Source organism: Schistocerca serialis, chromosome 2 (genome assembly GCF_023864345.2).
Source record: "Schistocerca serialis cubense isolate TAMUIC-IGC-003099 chromosome 2, iqSchSeri2.2, whole genome shotgun sequence".
Taxonomy (NCBI): domain Eukaryota; kingdom Metazoa; phylum Arthropoda; class Insecta; order Orthoptera; family Acrididae; genus Schistocerca; species Schistocerca serialis.
Window position 1 is genome coordinate 915,953,768 of NC_064639.1, and position 19,272 is coordinate 915,973,039.

A 19,272-nucleotide genomic window follows, 5' to 3' on the forward strand; every position below is an offset into this window, starting at 1 on the left:
TCTCTGGCACTTCAGTGTATCTTTTCCTTGAATTTTGGTATATATTTGTGTGCTTTAGCAGTAAGCATAAAATACCACATTGAATGTCTATAATGCAAAGCAGCTTATTATTTTTCATTGTTTGTTATCAGGAGCAGTTACTGAATATCAAATCAGCACCTGTTGACAGCTTGGTCTGGAGACTTGCAATTGTAATGTCACATGTTGTGCACACACTTGGTGGAATACGAGCAGCTGCTTATCTGTGGTTCGAATTCACACAGGAAATGCGTTATCGGTGGGATAAGTGCATCCTCATCCCAGGGTAAGTAACCAAATCTGGTAGTTTCCTACTATTTCTTCATTAAAGGTACCATCTTTCTGTCTATGTGGACTAACATTAATTTTAATGTAATATAACATTAATTTTAATGTTATCCATGTGTATGTTTCCATATCTTTCCATATCATGCTTTTATTGCTTTATGTAGCTGAAATGATGTTAAATGAAATTAAGTAAAACTTGATTTTGTTTTGTTCTACTTTGCGGTTACTGTTTAAAATTTCCTGTTTCTGTCTCACTAAGCTTCATCTTGAAATTACTAATAAGAAATAAGGCAGGCTTGTGTTATCCATATCTGGCAATAAAGTTGTGCAGTATGCTTACATTCTTTATATATTTTGTTCTTATATATTGGAAATGAGTAAGAAGAAACTACACGTATAATGTATCCTATTAAAAGGCAGTATGTCACTAGTTACGTTTATAAGTTCTTACAATTTTTATACATGCCTCCTTTCCCTACCTACCTAATCTTGTGTCATTACTTTTATTTCCCATAGATAGGTAGTGACTCCACCTAAGTACATCGTAGTGTTGTGGGAGGGCAGAAATATGAAAATGATAAGAAAGAAAAAAATCTCACTGCTCCAGTTGTGCACAACTGAATAAAATGTGCACACTAAACTACCATACTGTAAACAAAAGAATATAAGGAAATCTATGTCACAGTTGAAGTTATCTCCTGATACATCAATGTGAATGTATACCTGTATAACACAAAGAAATTTTTTGGGGTGTTAATTCCAAAAGTATTTTCATGATGCCAGGAAAAGTGTATAAGTTATATGTTGCTGTAGAGGTAAGCAAAAAACTAAAAAGTGATTTTTGTTATCTTTTTTACCCGAATGGAATATGTTTCAGTGCCAGCCCTTTTAAAAGGTATGAGGGCTTTCAATAAAGAATGATCATAATTTTTTTTACAACACACCTTTACTCATGCTCATAATTGTGATAGTCCTTCTCAGAGTAGTCTCCCATGAATGCAATGCACTTGTACCAGCATTTCTGCCACTCTTCAAATACATGCTGCAAACAATTTTTTGAGAGGTCCTTCAAAATCGCCTCCGCAGCATTCACCACTGCTTCTGTTGCTTGATAATGCCTCCTACAAAGGCGTTTCTTCATATTAGGGAATAGAAAAAAGTCACATGGGGGCTAAATCCTGACCATAGGGAGGGTGAGGGATGTACATCATGTTGATATTTGCAAGATATTCAGCAACAACATTGGCAATACGCAGCCACGCATTATCGTGGTGCAGCATCCAGCCTGCTTGACAGAAATGTGGTCTTTTGCGCCTGATATGGACTTGCAATGTTTTCAGGATATCCCTGTAGTACGCTCCAGTTATTGATGTGTGTGTAGGTACAACATGCTGATAAACCATTCCATGAATATCAAAGAATGAGATGACCGTAACTTTCCCAGAAGAAACAACCACTTTTGCTTTTTTGGGGGTTGGTGATGGAGATTTCTACATTGAGCTTTGCTGTTTGCTCTCAGGTTCAAAGTGATGTAGTCAAGTTTCATCAGCAGTGATTACATGTGAAAGAAACTCCAAATCTTCTTCTAACATCAACTTTAAGTGCATGCATAACTGCACGTGAATGTCCTTTTGTTTGGGACTCAACAGTCTTGGACCCCATCGTGCACAAACATGTGTCATGTGTAATTTTTGTGTCACCAATGTGTGAGTGGCACCCAGTGAAATGTTAGGTATTTCAGAAAGTGATCTTAAAGTAATTGATTGATTCTCTCTCACATTGACAGCAGCAGTGTTGATGTTTTCTTCTATAAGAGCAGTAACTGGAGCACCGGGTCCACCTTCCTTTGAAATTGATTGTCTCTCCTCTTTAAACACTTTAAACCACCTTCGAGCTGTGCTATAGGGAAGAGCAGACTCCATAGACCTCCTGTAACATTGTATAGGCCTCAGCTGAAGATTTGTTGACACGAAAGCAGAATTTCAAAGCTGCATATTGTTCCTCGTGTGTTACGTCCATTGCAGCAGTAGGCAATACTGAACATGTCTGACCTTGCCTGCCTCCCACAGGCGGGAACCAGAACTCACAACAGTGAAACTACTGCAGTGTGTTTGTTGCACATTAAGCTAACAGAATATCGTAAGATTAAATTTTAGTGCGAGAAATTATGGCCATAAAAAATTATGATCATTCTTTATTGAACAGCCCTCATAGTTATCAGAAACTAACAAGGAGCTATATGTTGACAGGAAAGCCCACTTTAATCAACTATACTAAAAAATGACAATTCCTTGCTGCAAGGACGTCCTAAGCATATCATTAAACTAATGTTGGTAACCCTGGGAGCATTGGAGGCATAACCACTGAATAGTAAACCATCCAGCTGTAAGATACATGTAATTTGTTTTGTGTGGCTAAGAGTACCACCACATCATGATACATGTATATGCACACCTACAAATATTTGTAAAGAGGTAGACTGAGGTACACAAAAATGAGACACAAGAGGTGAAGTTTCATTAATGCCTCATTGTTGTCTTGTTCACCTTCCAAACTCCATTAAGAGAAAATAAATCTTAAAATATTCTTCAGTTTTATTCATAAAGTCTATGATAGTGCCACAAATATGTACCATAGTTGCCTCTCCTGATACAAGACTCCAAGAGATTTGTCCTACTGTCTTTAAAATGGAAATCTGTTCTTAAGTGCTGCTACTTTTTCTTCCCAGTGAAAAAATTACTTGTAGGTCTTCAAAGAGGAACTCAAAACAGTTACCTCTTGTTGGGAGCATGTAGGGGAACTGTGGATCAAGTATAGGTGAATAGTTGACTAGGCACTGGATACATGATGCTAGAAAGCATAGTAACACATCTCACTTTCCTTTTATTATATTGATGAAAGATGTAGATGTGAAAAATGTGACTTTTGTTAGCATTAGAGTAAAGAGCATCTACTGTGCCTGGGTTTGTTGTAATTTATTTGCAGATAGGAGAAAGAAAAATGCAGGTACTGCAGAGAAAGCGACAGTGGATGTGTAATTAGGTCTGGCCAATGAGGGCACTTTCACTTGACCATTGTGCTTTGGGAGTGCTGTGGACTTGAAAGAAGAAAGGGGCCAAATGACAATGGCCAAGCACAAAAGAAAATGAATGCTGTTATATAGACTCCATGCCATGCTGTCTGGAGTTAAGTGTTTGGTTTTGGTTAAGCATTGAAGCATCATGTATGTGCATATTGTCTGAAAAACCTTTTTTAGTTATCAGTTGTTGTGTCGGATTGCTGATAGATTCGTATACGCATGGTTTGGATTCGATCCCAACTTCTGCCCATGATTTTTGATAGGTAGAGACAGATTCTATTCTCTTCTGGCTGCGCCAAATGAAGAAGGTATAATGGCATTGTGGTCTGAAATTGCTGATAGATTCGTATACGCATGGTTTGGATTCGATCCCAACTTCTGCCCACGATTTTTGATAGGTAGAGACAGATTCTATTCTCTTCTGGCTGCGCCAAATGAAGAAGGTATAATGGCATTGTGGTCTGAAATTCACATTGAACATGATATTCCTTCTCTACCAAGTAGACATTAGGGTGAACCACAATAAAGTCAGGAGTGGCGACATGTAGAAACTAAATCACCTGTCACCTTTATTTGAATATTATTACAGAAACGGCGTTTTGTGATTTTGTAGAGAGTTATTTAAATGTAGAAACTCTCTTATTTTATTTCCTCTCATCCGTGTCCTTCACTTAGGGCACCACATGAAGTGGTTTTTCTTAAGGGTTGACTTCAAGTGGTTGATATATTGTGAGATACCAGTCTTTACTCGTTCCCATGTAGTAACAGTTACCTTCTTTTCTGTTGCCATCACCATCTTGTTTTTTCTTGATGTTGTGGTCCTGCTACACAATGTCATGTACTTAACCACGGACTTTGTTTCCAATTGCAGTGGGGCGAGAACTATGAGAGAGCTTCTACATTTGAATAACTTACTACAAAATCAAAAACATTGTTTCCATAACTCTTCCATATTCAAATAATTTATCAACTCACAACAACTGGTAATTAATAAAGCTTTTTAAATAATATGTTTATACATCATGCTTCAATGCTTCACCAAGCTCATACTTAACTTCAGATAGCATGGCACAGAGTCTATATAACAACATTAATTTTCCTCTAGTGCTTGACCATTGTCACCAGGTCCCCTTCTTCTTTGGAGTCCACAGCACCCTCAAAGCATGACTGCAAAGTGCAAATAACCCTCACTGGCCAGTCCAAATTACACGTCCATCGTCACCTTCTGTACTGTGCCCGCAATTCTCTTTCTCATATCTGCGCATAAATTCCAGCAAACCCAGGCACAGTAGATGCTCTGTACTCTACTACTACTAATTAAAGTCACATTTTTCACATGCACATCTTTCATCGGTCTAGTAAGAGAAAAGTGAGGTGTGTTGCTAAGCTTTATAACAACATGTACCATTACAATACGTATCTAGTAAAACAGTTCACTATGTGAGGGAACCTCCATGGTATACAGTCACTGTGAAGGAGACACTAAAGAAACAATAACTACTGGCATAATAGGGGTAAAACAAAAAATACGACTATAGATAGAGAGGTACTGAACTAAATACGTTTGGCTGTCAAGAGGACAATGTGTGAAGCTGCCATAGCCAAAGAAATTTTGGTCATAAGTAAAGACTGTCTGTGGCACTCATTTTACTGTCCAAACACTCATAGATGACACAGGAACTGAAACTGAAGGTAGCATAGCAGAAGTCAAAATGCTGAACTTCATTTTAAAATGTTCATTCTGCCTTTCAGTTTACTTCTGGCACCACTACAAAGATGAGTGTTTTAGTTATTACAATGTACAGCCACACACAAATGTGGCACCTGTCAGAAGCCTGAATAACCATCTTTTGTGGTGCAGACTGGTACAAGACATACAGGGAGCCAGTGCTGTTCTGGAAGGTACTGGCAGGGATATGGAGCATGCCAACTTGAGTGCTGTGGCTAGCTGCACTAGTTTTCTTGGTTGAGGATCCACGGCACGAAGAGCCCGATCGAGGGAGTATGGTAAACTCATCCTGGCACTCTTTGAACCACGTATGTGCACTATGAGCTTGTGTCCTGCTGTTAGATTAGATTAGATTAATACTTGTTCCATAGATCATGAATACGACACTTCGTAATGATGTGGAACGTGTCAGGTTAATAAAAGATGTCTGTACAAGATACTACATTACACAAAATATTGCATGACACTAATGTTTAAGTTGTTGTTTTTTTTCCCCTTAATTTATATCTGAAAAGTCAGCCAATGAGTAGAAGGAGTTGTCATCTAGAAAGTCTTTTACTTTATTTTTAAATGTTAGTTGGCTATCTGTCAGGCTTTTGATGCTGTTTGGTAGGTGACCAAAGACTTTTGTGGCAGCATAATTTACCCCTTTCTGTGCCAAAGTCAGATTTAATCCTGCATAGTGAAGATCATCCTTTCTCCTGGTGTTAGAGCTATGCACACTGCTATTACTTTTGAACTGGGTTGGATTATTAACAACAAATTTCATAAGTGAATATATATATACTGTGAGGTTACTGTGAGGATCCCTAGATCCTTAAATAGATGTCTGCAGGATGACCGTGGGTGGGCTCCAGCAATTATTCTGATTACACGTTTTTGAGCAATGAATTCTTTTCTACTCAACAATGAATTACCCCAGAATATGATGCCATACAAAAGCAGTGAATGAAAGTAGGCATAGTAAGCTAATTTACTGAGATTCATATCACCAAAATTTGCAATAACCCTAATAGCATACGTAGCTGAACTCAGATGTTTCAGCAGACCATCAATGTGTTGCTTCCAGTTTAACCTCTCATCAATGGACACACCTAAAAATTTTGAAAATTCTACCTTAGCTACAGACTTCTGTTCAAAGTCTATATTTATTACTGGAGTTGTGCCATTTACTGTACAGAGCTGTGTATACTGTGTTTTATCAAAATTTAAAGAGAGTCCGTTTGCTGAGAACCACTTAATAATTTTGTGAAAAACATCATTTACAATTACATCACTTAGTTCTTGGTTTTTGGATGTTATTACTATACTTGTATCATCAGCAAAAAGAACTAACTTTGCATCTTCATCAATGTGGAATGGTAAGTCATTAATGTATATTAGTATATTAGAGGCCACCATGTTGAGGAAAGACAGACTGCATGTAAGGGTGGACATGGTCCTCAAGCACTGATGCATACTTGTTTTGATCCACTGTGACTTCCACAACGATAAGGTCACCCACGGAATGTCCTCTGGCCTGGACCCTCCTGACAGTTGTTGCAGGGTATTTGCTTTCAGACGTTTTACACCATACTTGCCAGTGACAATCCGTCTGATGGAGCCTAAAACATGTTTCATATGATAAGGCCACTTGTGCTACTCAGTGGATGTCTAGTTGCAGTATTGGTGCACAAATTCTAGCCTTTGTCGCCGATGAACTGCAGTCAGCATGGGTGCACGAACCAGGTGCCTGCTGCAGAGGCGCATATGCTGCAATGTTTGCTGAACGGTCGTTGAGGAGGCACTGTTGGTAGCCCCTTGGTTCATGTGGGTGGTCAGTTGCTCAACAGTTACATGTCTGTTCACCCATACACATCTCAACAACCATTGTGCATCCCTGTCATCTGTGACCCATTGTACATCATGGTTGCCTCAGGGTTGGGTTTGGATAGCAGCATTTTGCCATGTACAGTGTATTTTAACAATAGCAGCATACAAAAGGTTTACAAATGTAGATTTTAGGAAAGATTCTACCATTGACGTTGTTGTTGGTGTTGTTGTTGTTGTTGTTGTTGTCTTCAGTCCTGAGACTGGTTTGATGCAGCTCTCCATGCTACTCTGTCTTGTGCAAGCTTCTTCATCTCCCAGTACGTACTGCAACCTACATCCTTCTGAATCTGCTTAGTGTATTCATCTCTTGGTCTCCCTCTGTGATTTTTACCCTCCACACTGCCCTCCAATGCTAAATTTGTGATCCCTTGATGCCTCAGAACATGTCCTACCAACCGGTCCCTTCTTATTGTCAAGTTGTGCCACAAACTCCTCTTCTCCCCAATTCTATTCAATACCTCCTCATTAGTTATGTGATCTACCCATCTAATCTTCAGCATTCTTCTGTAGCACCACATTTCGAAAACTTCTATTCTCTTCTTGTCCAAACTATTTATCGTCCATGTTTCACTTCCATACATGGCTACACTCCATACAAATACTTTCAGAAACGACTTCCTGACACTTGGATCTATACTCGATGTTAACAAATTTCTCTTCTTCAGAAACGCTTTCCTTGCCATTGCCAGTCTAAATTTTATATCCTCTCTACTTCGACCATCATCAGTTATTTTGCTCCCCAAATAGCAAAACTCCTTTACTACTTTAAGTGTCTCATTTCCTAACCTAATTCCCTCAGCATCACCCAACTTATTTCAACTATATTCCATTATCCTCATTTTGCTTTTGTTAATGTTCATCTTATATCCTCCTTTCAAGACACTGTCCATTCCGTTCAACTGCTCTTCCAAGTCCTTTGCTGTCTCTGACAGAATTACAATGTCATCGGCGAACCTCAAAGTTTTTATTTCTTCTCCATGGATTTTAATACCTACTCCGAATTTTTCTTTTGTTTCCTTTACTGCTTGCTAAATATACAGATTGAATAACATTGGGGATAGGCTACAACCTTATCTTACTCCCTTCCCAACCACTGATTCGCTTTCATGCCCTACGACTCTTATAACTGCCATCTGGTTCTTGTACAAATTGTAAATAGCCTTTCGCTCCCTGTATTTGACCTCTGCCACCTTCAGAATTTGAAAGAGAGTATTCCAGTCAACATTGTCAAAAGTTTTCTCTAAGTCTACAAATGCTACAAACGTAGGTTTACCTTTCCTTAATCTATTTTCTAAGATAAGTCGCAGGGTCAGTTTTGTCTCACGTGTTCCAACATTTCTACGGAACCAAACTGATCTTCCCCGAGGTTTCTACCAGTTTTTCCATTCATCTGTAAAGAATTCGCGTTAGTATATTGCAGCTGTGACTTATTAAACTGATAGTTCGGTAATTTTCTCATCTGTCAACACCTGCTTTCTTTGGGTTTGGAATTATTATATTCTTCTTGAAGTCTGAGGGAATTTTGCCTGTCTCATACATCTTGCTCAACAGGTGGTAGAGTTTTGTCAGGACTGGCTCTCCCAAGGCCGTCAGTAGTTCCAATGGAATGTTGTCTACTCCCAGGGCCTTGTTTCGACTCAGGTCTTTCATTGACATTATAACCAATGAAAATGCCCTTTTGGATGTCAGATAAATTGCTCTGTTTCCTCATTGTGACAACCATTGTACTGTTCTCCACATGTTGCTGACACACTATATATACTGTCCACTGCTAGTGCCACCATCTGCTGTCTGTGAATGGTTATTACCCATTGGTATCAAAGATAGGTGGTGACATTAATATGACTGGACCATGTAGTTTTAGTGGTGTTGAGAGCCAGCTAAAATTGCTACAGTTAAACAGTGCTCTGGAGTCATATGGGCTACCTGACAGTTTCTATATAGAGTTGGCTCCCATTTAACCATAATGTACCATAGATCCCTTGAACACGAAATTGTACCCAGAGACTGGAAGGAAGCACAGACCACCATCTACAAGGGGGCAGCAGAAGTGAATCAAAAAACTGCCACTGAATCCCACTGACATTCATCTCTTGTACAATCCTAGACCATATTCTGAGCTCAAACATATTGATGTACCTTGAACAGATTACCTCCTCCATGCCACCCAGTGTTAATTCAGGAAACATCAGTCATGCGAAACTCAACTTGCCCTAGTCTCATATGACATCCTGAGAGCCATGGATCGAAGAAATGAGATGGATACACTGACTTCAGGAAAGCGTTTGACTCACTACAAAACTGGTGTTTACTAACAAAAGTATGATCATATGACCATCAAACAAAATTTGGGGCTGGGTTGATTTTTGTCACAGAGTATGTAGCGTGTTGTCATGGCTAGCGTGTTTCCAACAGAAGTAGAATTAACTTCAGATATGCCCCAGGAAAAAATGGTTTTGTTTGAAACTCATTAATCATAATATTAGTTTTTACAGCTCTTAGTTACTGTCCACTCCTATTATGAATCTTACATGTTGACACAATTCTTTTTTCCATGAGGCTTTTCCCCCTCAGGCATTTTTACCGCTTCCCTATACTTTTCCCTGGTTATTTTTTCCCAATGGGGAATTAATTTTTAAGCTGCTCTGATGAGTCAAGACTATTTAAATATTTGTGCTTGTTTTAGTCCTGCTCTTTTTGGTATTCTTTCTAAATTGTTAAAAAGTATCCTCCTTCTGTCTGTTGTAATTTACTCAGTGATAGACATCCACTTCTCTGTTTGTGAGTTGGCACAGCAAATTGATTCACAAGAACCATCATATCACACACTGGAACTCGCATTTAAATATGTGTGGTTTGGTTTTTTGTAGAAAGTGTCACTGTCCTCTTGAAAGCACAAGATTGACGGACTGTTTGGACAGTGAAATAAAATTTCTTGTGAATGCAAAACCAAATTAATCTGTTGGTATTAATTTTAGTCCAGAGTACACTGTGCATGTTGAAAGTATGGCAGTTGTTAATGGAGAGGTCAGTTTGAACAAAGCAGTATTCAAGAAGCAAGGTTATTTTGGTGGTGGTGTGACATTGTGTTTGACTAGAGAACTGACTTGGCCATCCAGATTAATCATGGAATCTGAGGCTACTGTATCATGTTCTAGTTCACGTACATAAAGCATTGGAATTAGTGGAAGTCAAATTAAAACCTAGGCCTGACTGCAAGTTTGACCACAAACCTTTGGATATGTAGTATGATACTTACCTTCTTAGCTACAAAGTCACTCTCCAGTATAATTGTATTACAAATGAAAGAATGTCTACAATATATTAGCAGTTACATAATGCTCTTATCAGTAACATATTATAAACCTAAGAAGGAATCATGGTGAAGAATAAATAAATTCTAGTCTAAAAAAGATCTAGCTGTTTTATTGTATTTATACCAAGTGATTTACAATTAAATTCAATGTAAAGAAAACAATTTGTGCTACTTTGTGGTCCGTGCTAAACAATATCTCTTCCTTAATCCTAGTGTAATAACAAAGATAATTTAGATACCAAAGAGGTTATTAAGAATGCCGTTTGATGCGTGTAATTCATACTTCCGGCATGAAAAGTTAATATAATTATAAATTATGCCTCCATTGGAGGAAATGCAAGACGCATTTTCCAGAAGATTGTCAGATGGTGCTCTGTCTTTCAGTGAGGGACATTAAACTAGACTGTCCTATTATTGAGTCACTACTGAAATGCACCATCATTATTGAAAACAGTCTTGAGCAAGTTGTATGCCTCTTAATTGTGGGTATGTCTAACATACCCTACATGAAGCAAGTCTCTATCCAATTCAAGTAAAAACTATATACTTACTGAAACACTGTACAATAATATAAATACAAAGGACAAAACTCATTTCCTGAGGTAACAGTAAAAACTCAGACTTCACTTAATAAGCTACACGCTTTTCACTTGTTGCTGACGTGTCTCACACTTCATAGTTTAATTATTTATTAATCATGCTCTATTAATCATGAAGACAGTGTCACCTTTGTCAGAAATATTAGGGATTATACTTTAATAAAATATAGAGTACAGCTTGTTTTTCATTGTTTAAAGAGCTGTATTTTGCTTGTAAATGGTTTTCTGACTTTTCCGCTACCAGATGCATTCAGATGTTTCTTACAATACCACGTATTATGTAAATGACAATATCTCTCTCTCTCTCTCTCTCTCTCTCTCTCTCTCTCTCACACACACACACACACACACACACACACACACACACACACACACACATTTCATTAGTAGTTTCTCTTGCTGTGTCTCACTAAACTGAAGCGATTGTGACAAAAAAATACTGCGAAAGTGGTACTTTTCCATTCATCCTTGAAACCAAAATTCTTCAGAAAAATACGTGGTTACAATACAATTATTAGTGCTCTGTAAAAGTGGCACAACATTTTCAGTGCAAATGCACATCATAAAGCTGATACCACATTAGCTAGTGCTGCGAAGCAGTTTGAGTGTGACTGTCTTTTCATTCACTTGTTGGGGAAAACTTGCACTAGCTAACTCTCAGAATTTCATTCCTGTGACAGTGATTAAACACAACACTGTCTTACTTCATCATTTACCTTCAGCTGCCTTTTTAGCATATATTTTTAAATTTTCAGACTTTCGTGATCAGCAATACAGAAACAGTCATTGTCACTGGTTTTTAGAATTGGGATTCCGACATCAGTTTCCCAGAACTGTGTGCCTTCGCTGACTGAAGGAAGCATTTAGAAGGAAGGACGTATCTTATTTAGTTGTGATGGTGTGAGCTCTTCCTCATGCCCAGCGAATTACTAAGTATTGACAATTGCACTGTCCTGTCGGTGCTAGCGCATCAGAGACACCGTACCAATCTCGGTGCCACGAGCAATCGGAGTTGCAGTTCACAATAAGGAAATGGGGGTCAGCCTTAAAGCGGCACTAGGCCGCCGCGCGTGGTGGGGTTGCGCGCCATGTAGATGTCCATGTCGTGGTCGGTCCAGTTGTCCGACGGATCGGCGCAGTAGTTGCTGAGCGTGTGCGTCGAGCCGTAGCGGCTGCCGGGTCGCGATGACGTCACGACGCCGGACCGGTCGCGGGAGCGCGTGCGCGGTCTGCTGGCCTGGCCGCGGTGCGCATGCGCGTGGCTGTGGCCGTGCATGTGCGCACCGGAGGCGCGATCTGACGTCATCGCCGTGGCTGCCAGCGACTGCCGCGATTGTCGTAGCTCTGCAAGACAGATATTTTGTTTTTATCAACACTGGGGAATAATTTCGCATTACAGTGTTGGATTTTGGTGACAGATATCTAATCTATGTCTACATGAAGTTTGGTATGTGTGCAAAAGTTCAGTCGTATATAAATGAAGAAATGAGAAAACTACCTTGTTATACTTCTTTACTTACTTACAATTTACAAGTTGTAATAAGTTAGGCAACACCGCAAAGGAGTCATCACAATACGAAAAATACACCAAACGTTGAAACTTCCTGGCAGATTAAAAGTGTGTGCCGGACTGAGACACGAACTCGGGACCTTTACCTTTCGCGGGCAAGTGCTCTACCATCTGAGCTACCCTTGTACCACTCACGCCCCGTCCTGACAGCTTTACTTCCGTCAGTACCCCGTCTCCTACCTTCCAAACTTCACAGAAGCTCTCCTGTGAACATTCTGGAAACATCCGCCAGGCTGTGGCTAAGCCATGTCTCCGCAATATCCTTTCTTCCAGGAGTGCAAGTTCTGCAAGGTTCGCAGGAGAGCTTCTGTGAAGTTTGGAAAGTAGGAGACGAGGTACACATAAGCTGTGAGGACGGGACGTGAGTCGTGCTTGGGTAGCTCAGATGGTAGAGCACTTGCCCGCGAAAGGCAAAGGTCCCGAGTTCGAGTCTCGGTCTGGCACACAGTTTTAATCTGCCAGGAAGTTTCATATCAGCGCAAACTCCGCTGCGGAGTGAAAATCTCATTCTGGACACCAAACGTTATTGTTACACAAATTAATGCTTCCGGAGTCAGACTAACACAATGACCTGCTCGTCAGATTATTGCTTCGTGGAAAAGAACGTGGCCAATGAACTGCAAGATTACGTTCTATGTCACTAGACGACTTTGGTAAACGCCGTATTGAATTTTGTCATTTTCAGTTGAAGTCCGTATTTGATAGTTTTATATTATAACTCGAGCCTTATGAATACGAGTTTTTGCTGCTTCAAAGTAACAACATATTTAGGATCTCTCGAAAACTAGTAAATATCCCCATATGACGGGATAAAGGCCAGGAAAGGGATTCGAAACAGGTTGTACAGGTTGTGTGCGGATAATCTTATGGTGTGTCATTTATGGACATAGTTTAGTTATTTATAGGTGCCACGAAAGGCAGACGCGATGTGACGTAAATATTTTTTTCTTAATTTGTGTGCAAATAAGGCGAGCATCGGCATCTGCAGGATTTTCGGATGACGAGGTCGAGCAACATGGATCTACCTGTGACGACTACTTAGACGTAATGAGTTTGGTTCTCTCTTCATGTGAGAAGAACTTTTATGAATTTGGCACGATTGATTATGTTACTGTAGGTACCGCCAGCAGGCAGCCTCGCCCTTCCCTCTCCGCTCATCTCCCCCCCCCCCCCATCACCCCCCCCCCCCCTCACCTACCCTCCCCACCCCACCCCACAGGCAGATCGGACGGGAATGCTAGTGATGAAGAGAAAAGCCAAAGAATCTACGGCACAGGTTTGCTGACAGACTTAAACATTTAATATTTTCCCGAAGCCGCTCGCTGAAAAAGGCTGCAGGAGTTGAGCGCTTGTTTACACAGAGATACTACTCAGCTTTGTTTCGTGGGTCTAGGCGAGGCTGAAGACTCTAACCTAATGAAGGAAAAATTATGATTTTGACACATTCGTAACAAGCAGCTGCCGGCCGGAGTGGCCGAGCTGCTCTAGGCGCTACAGTCTGGATCCGCGGGACCGCTACGGTCGCAGGCTCGAATCCTGCCTCGGGCATTGATGTGTGTGATGTCCTTAGGTTAGTTAGGTTTAAGTAGTTCTAAGTTCTAGGGGACTGATGACCACAGCAGTTAAGTCCCATAGTGCTCAGAGCCATTTGAACCATTAGTTCCTCTGCTCTTACTGTACTCAGTCATATATATATCAATTGCCGCATGTATGAATGATCATCACTTGAGAATGGCTCTACCGATTAGCATGATCTTTATGTTGGGTTTTTAACTATCAGGACAAGGTTTGTATGAAAGAAAATTTTCCGAAAATCCATTGGAAAAGTTAGAAATTTGGATAACATTTTTGTAACGGTCGATTTGATAGTTCTGCTGTCACATGTTTTTATAACAAAGACGTGACGTTCAGTTTGACATTTCTGCTGTCGCATGTTTTCATAAGAAATAGAAATTGATCATTGAATATTGATATTTTGCGAAAAAGAATAGAATCGAAAGCGATATATCAGTGCGTTATCGGTGGTGAACACATCTGTGGTATGCTGCAAAGATCGAATTGATGTCAGTTTGTGGTAATTTGGTGTGTTGCGTACACTCAATTGATTTCAGTTTTTGGTTTATTTCTTTGGAAAAAATGCCACCAGCTAGGCGTCCAAATATCGGTTAGCGTACGCGCAAAGCCAACTACATTATCGTCGAGTCATTCAGGCTGACGAAGAACGTAGACAGCGTTTGGAGGCAAATGGAATAAGAATTTCTCAAACGCGGTCCATTTCGACTCTTGGAACAGCGAATGCAGTCGCGTTCGACTTGCTTAGTTAGATCTTACTCACAAAATACTGACTGACTGACAACGCACAGCCTAAACCGCTGGAGATATAGACATGTCATACAATAAACGGTTTGTATTAGACCGGTTCCGAGAAAGTGAGAAATAACAGGTTCAAATGGCTCTGAGCACTATGGGACTTAACATCTATGGTCATCAGTCCCCTAGAACTTAGAACACTTAAACCTAACTAACCTAAGGACATCACATAACACCCAGTCATCACGAGGCAGAGAAAATCCCTGACCCCGCCGGGAATCGAACCCGGGAACCCGGGCGCTGGAAGCGAGAACGAGAAATAACAGGCTAAGCTGTGATGTGAATATGTGCAGTTTGTTTTCCTTCCCGCAGTCAAAACGGCAAAGCTGTGTTTATGTCTAACTTTACAGTCCTACCTGTTCGCAGATTAAAACCATGAGAAATATTGCCATTAAATGTACAATTTTCACAGATCTAGCAGCTGGAAAAGTCTCCCTCATACCACTTGTACTAATGACGCATTTAGACTTCCATTCCTATCAAGGTTCCATTTGTAATAACAATAAATAAGGTCAGATATAGACCGGGGGGGGGGGGGAGAGGAGACGACAGTGAAGGGGGCAGGAAATGGATGTAAAGAAGGGGAAGGAGGATATGGAGAGAGATGGGAAAGGAGGAGATGGGTAGAGTGAGTGTGAAATAAGAGATGTACAGGCAGCGGAGGGAAGGTGAGCGGACGAGGAGATTGATAAGGGGAGGGGGAAGGGCGAGAGGGATAGAAAGAGGGGAGAGGAGGAGATAAGGACGTATATCCAATTCACATGCATATTTAGCAATTGCGAAGCTCTGCCGGGTTCGCTAGTTTAAACTTAAAAACAATACAATGAAGTTTAATTGGAATTATCCGAAAGACGCGATTGCACACAATTCCCCACGCTGTAGGGTAATATCCGCTGTGATTCCGGAACTTTGCGCTTGTATGAACTACATGTGAGTGAAACTAATCGGTAAGTAAATTAACTGCCACTCGTTTACGAAATTATATCCTTAGCGGTGCATGGAAACAGGCGCGTGCCGCTGAAAGGCAACAGGCAAACTGAGTCGCCCGCCATCTAACGAAATCAATATCGCTACCAATATTCACCCATCATAGACTTCAATATAATTTCTGATGGCAAATGGAAGTGCAGTGACTTTGTGACGTCACCACGTCTTAATTCGACCTACAGAAAACACCTCGCGATGACGGAGGAAGCTTTCGACGTGGAAAGAACTCCGTGAAGCATTTATTTAATAATGTCGCCACGAAAACGTACATCTTCAAAATATCATGTGAGCCACTGACCTTTCCTTACGATTCTTGCACTGGACCTTTGTGTAGCATCTATTTTTCCTGCAATTTGTCATAAGCAGTCATTACGCTTTAGGTCAGTCCCAGGAATGGCGGAAATGGGGCGTTTACGGAATTCCTCCCTTTTTATTAATATCAATACACTCATTACAATTGCTTATTAAGGTCAGTGACAGCAATTACATTCTAAGTATACAGCTACTCGCAAAAAATTACAAATGTCAGTATTTAATACGCCAGAGATTCACATCCACTTCCGTCAAATAACTTACAGTTAATTTCAAGGCTGTTATATTCCTTAGCGTTTTAATATTTTTTAGCTAGGGAATCTGCCTTTTTGCACGGCTTTCCCACTGTTTATTTTGGTGTGGAGCGTATTTGGAACTTCCCAAAATGATAATTATGGTTACGATGTCCATCGTATTCTGGGTATTCACTGCAGGAGCGAGAGTCTGTCATTCCAGTCCTGTAGAGATGCGAGGGAAAACATGTGTGTCCACACGTTTTTTCTTTTTTTAAATAATTGATATTGCATGCCTCGTAGGGAGAGTTTTCTGACTGTACCACTGTCTTTTCTTGCTGAGATTTTTGGCTCTGCCATTGCCATTGCTATTGCTCGCATGCCACTTTACCTGAAACGTGGAGAAGTCGGGATATGGAAGCTGTGTAAACAGCTGGTCCACTTCTTTGATGCTGTGTTTTGCAAGACCATCTACTACTTCATTGTCCAGAATACCTGAATTCCCCTTCATTTGCATTTGTTGAATGGTTTTACGATGGTCGTTCAATAAGTCTTTAGAAAATCCAAGAGATGGCACTCTTAGTATCGAGCTGGTATTAAGCGTCATATGCCGCTAGACGGCAGGTAAAGTGTGTCACATGGTTACTAGGTTGAAACAATAAGCTCGTGTTTAGTTTGCGACATGAACAAAAAAAATTAAGTTTCGAGGCATGATTAAATACTTCAATTTAAAATGCTTAATAGATCAAAACTGAGTTGGATGAAGTTCACGGCACATGTGCTCATGTGTTTGGAAATATTTACAATTGGGTAAATGAGTTTAGACAGGGCCATACATGCACAAAAGATAAACAGCGTTCGGGACATCCAGTGGAAGTGACCAACCGCGGAACGACTGACAAATTCCACGAATGGCATATCCGAAGGTACAGTGTTTTCAGTTTTGCAACTTTGCGGGAAAAACTGGATATGAAAAAAATAGCCAGATGTGAGACACTCAGATTGGTAGCAAACGTTCTGTGTCGATAGAGTATCAACCAAAACACCGATTTAATTTGTGCTTTGAGCTGTGTGCTGTCGTCCAGTAGAAGATACGTAAACGGTTATGGTGTTACTTTTAATTACCGTTTACGCATCTTCCACTGGATGACAGCACAGAGCACGAAAGAAATCGGTGTTTTGGTTTGTACTCTATGGACACACAACGTCTGGTACCGTTCTGAGTGTCTGACACGTGGAGGTTCGGGTGTCAATGGTGAATAAAGGCAACCGAGTGGTCGATGCTGAGGCTGTATTTTTGGCGAAATCCTGCCAGGTTTCTGCGTCGATACGTAACTGTGGTCGAAGCGTGTACTAGTACACTCCAGTCACAGAGGAACAATCAAAACAGCGGGCTTTTGAAGGCCAACGAGTTCCGGAGAAAACGAGGACGGTGAAATCAGCCGGCAAGATGATGGCCACGTTTCTTTGGGATGCACACGGAGTCATCTACGTCGATTACTTGAGAAAGGGACAGACGATTACTGGAGAATAATATGCGTCGTTATTGTACCGTTTGAGCGAAGGAGTTAGGGGAAAAGTCCTGATTTGGGAGAAAAAGACTCTTTCACCACGACAGTGCTGTTACGCATACCTGTGCAGTTTCGGTAGCCAAAATTATGGAATTAAAGTTCGAAATGAAATTTACTGGCTGATTAAAACTGTGTGCCGGACCGAGACTCGATCTCGGGAGCTTTGTTTTCGCGCGAAAGTGCTCTACCAACTGAGATGCACAACCACGACTCACTACCAGTCCTCACAGCTTCTGCAAGGTTCGCAGGAGAGCTTCTGTGAAGTTTGGAAAGTAGGGGACGAAGTACCGGCGGAAGTACAGCTGTGGAGACGGATCGTGAGTCGTGCTTGGGTAACTCGGATGGTAGAGCACTTGCCCGCTAAAGGCAAAGGTCTCGGTCTGGCACAAAGATTTAATCTGCCAGCAAGTTTCATATCAGCGCACGCTCAGCTACAGAGTAAAAATTTCGTTCTGGAAAGTTCGAATTATTGCAACATCCACGGTGTTCTCCGTATTGGGCCTGCAGTTGTTTTTTTTTTTTTTATTTCCAAACTTGAAAAATTGGCTCTGCAGATGACAGTTCACACGGAGCGAGTAGGTGATTACCCGAATAGGTGCCCCCGTTGTAGACCTGCCGAATTCCTACTTTGCGCATGGTTTAAAAAAGTTGGAGCAATGCTTTGAAGAGCTTTTGACACCGTTCCTCACAAGCGAGTTCTAATCAAGCTGCGGGCCTATGGGGTATCGTCTCAGTTGTGCGACTGGATTCGTGATTTCCTGTCAGGAAGGTCGCAGTTCGTAGTAATAGACGGCAAATCATCGAGTAAAACTGAAGTGATATCAGGTGTTCCCCAGGGAAGCGTCCTGGGACTTCTGCTGTTCCTGATCTATATAAATGATCTGGGTGACAATCTGAGCAGTTCTCTTCGGTTGTTCGCAGATGATGCTGTAATTTACCGTCTAGTAAGGTCATCCGAAGACCAGTATCAGTTGCAAAGCGATTTAGAAAAGATTGCTGTATCGTGTGGCAGGTGGCAGTTGACGCTAAATAACGAAAAGTTTCAGGTGATCCACATGAGTTCCAAAAGAAATCCGTTGGAATTCGATTACTCGATAAATAGTACAATTCTCAAGTCTGTCAATTCAACTAAGTACCTGGGTGTAAAAATTGCGAACAATTTCAGTTGGAAAGACCACATAGATAATATTGTGGGGAGGCGAGCCAAAGGTTGCGTTTCATTGGCAGGACACTTAGAAGATGCAACAAGTCCACTAAAGAGACAGCTTACACTACACTCGTTCGTCCTCTGATAGAATATTGCTGCGCCATGTGGTATCCTTACCAGG

General features: G+C 40.9%; 2 protein-coding genes across 2 annotated transcripts in view; one reads left to right on the plus strand and one right to left on the minus strand.

Annotated features, from left to right (window-relative positions):
• Positions 1 to 19,272, plus strand: part of LOC126458278 (rab3 GTPase-activating protein catalytic subunit) — a 474,850-nt gene that overhangs the window by 74,994 nt on the left and 380,584 nt on the right. The window contains exon 8 of the mRNA XM_050095210.1: positions 132 to 304. Coding sequence (XP_049951167.1) covers positions 132 to 304 — 173 coding nt within the window. The remainder of the gene's footprint in view (positions 1 to 131; positions 305 to 19,272) is intronic.
• LOC126458280 (leucine-rich repeat and fibronectin type III domain-containing protein 1) overlaps positions 10,415 to 19,272 on the minus strand; it is a 307,017-nt gene continuing 298,159 nt past the window's right edge. Inside the window, exon 10 of the mRNA XM_050095211.1 lies at positions 10,415 to 12,245. Coding sequence (XP_049951168.1) covers positions 11,947 to 12,245 — 299 coding nt within the window. The 3' untranslated portion in view covers positions 10,415 to 11,946. The remainder of the gene's footprint in view (positions 12,246 to 19,272) is intronic.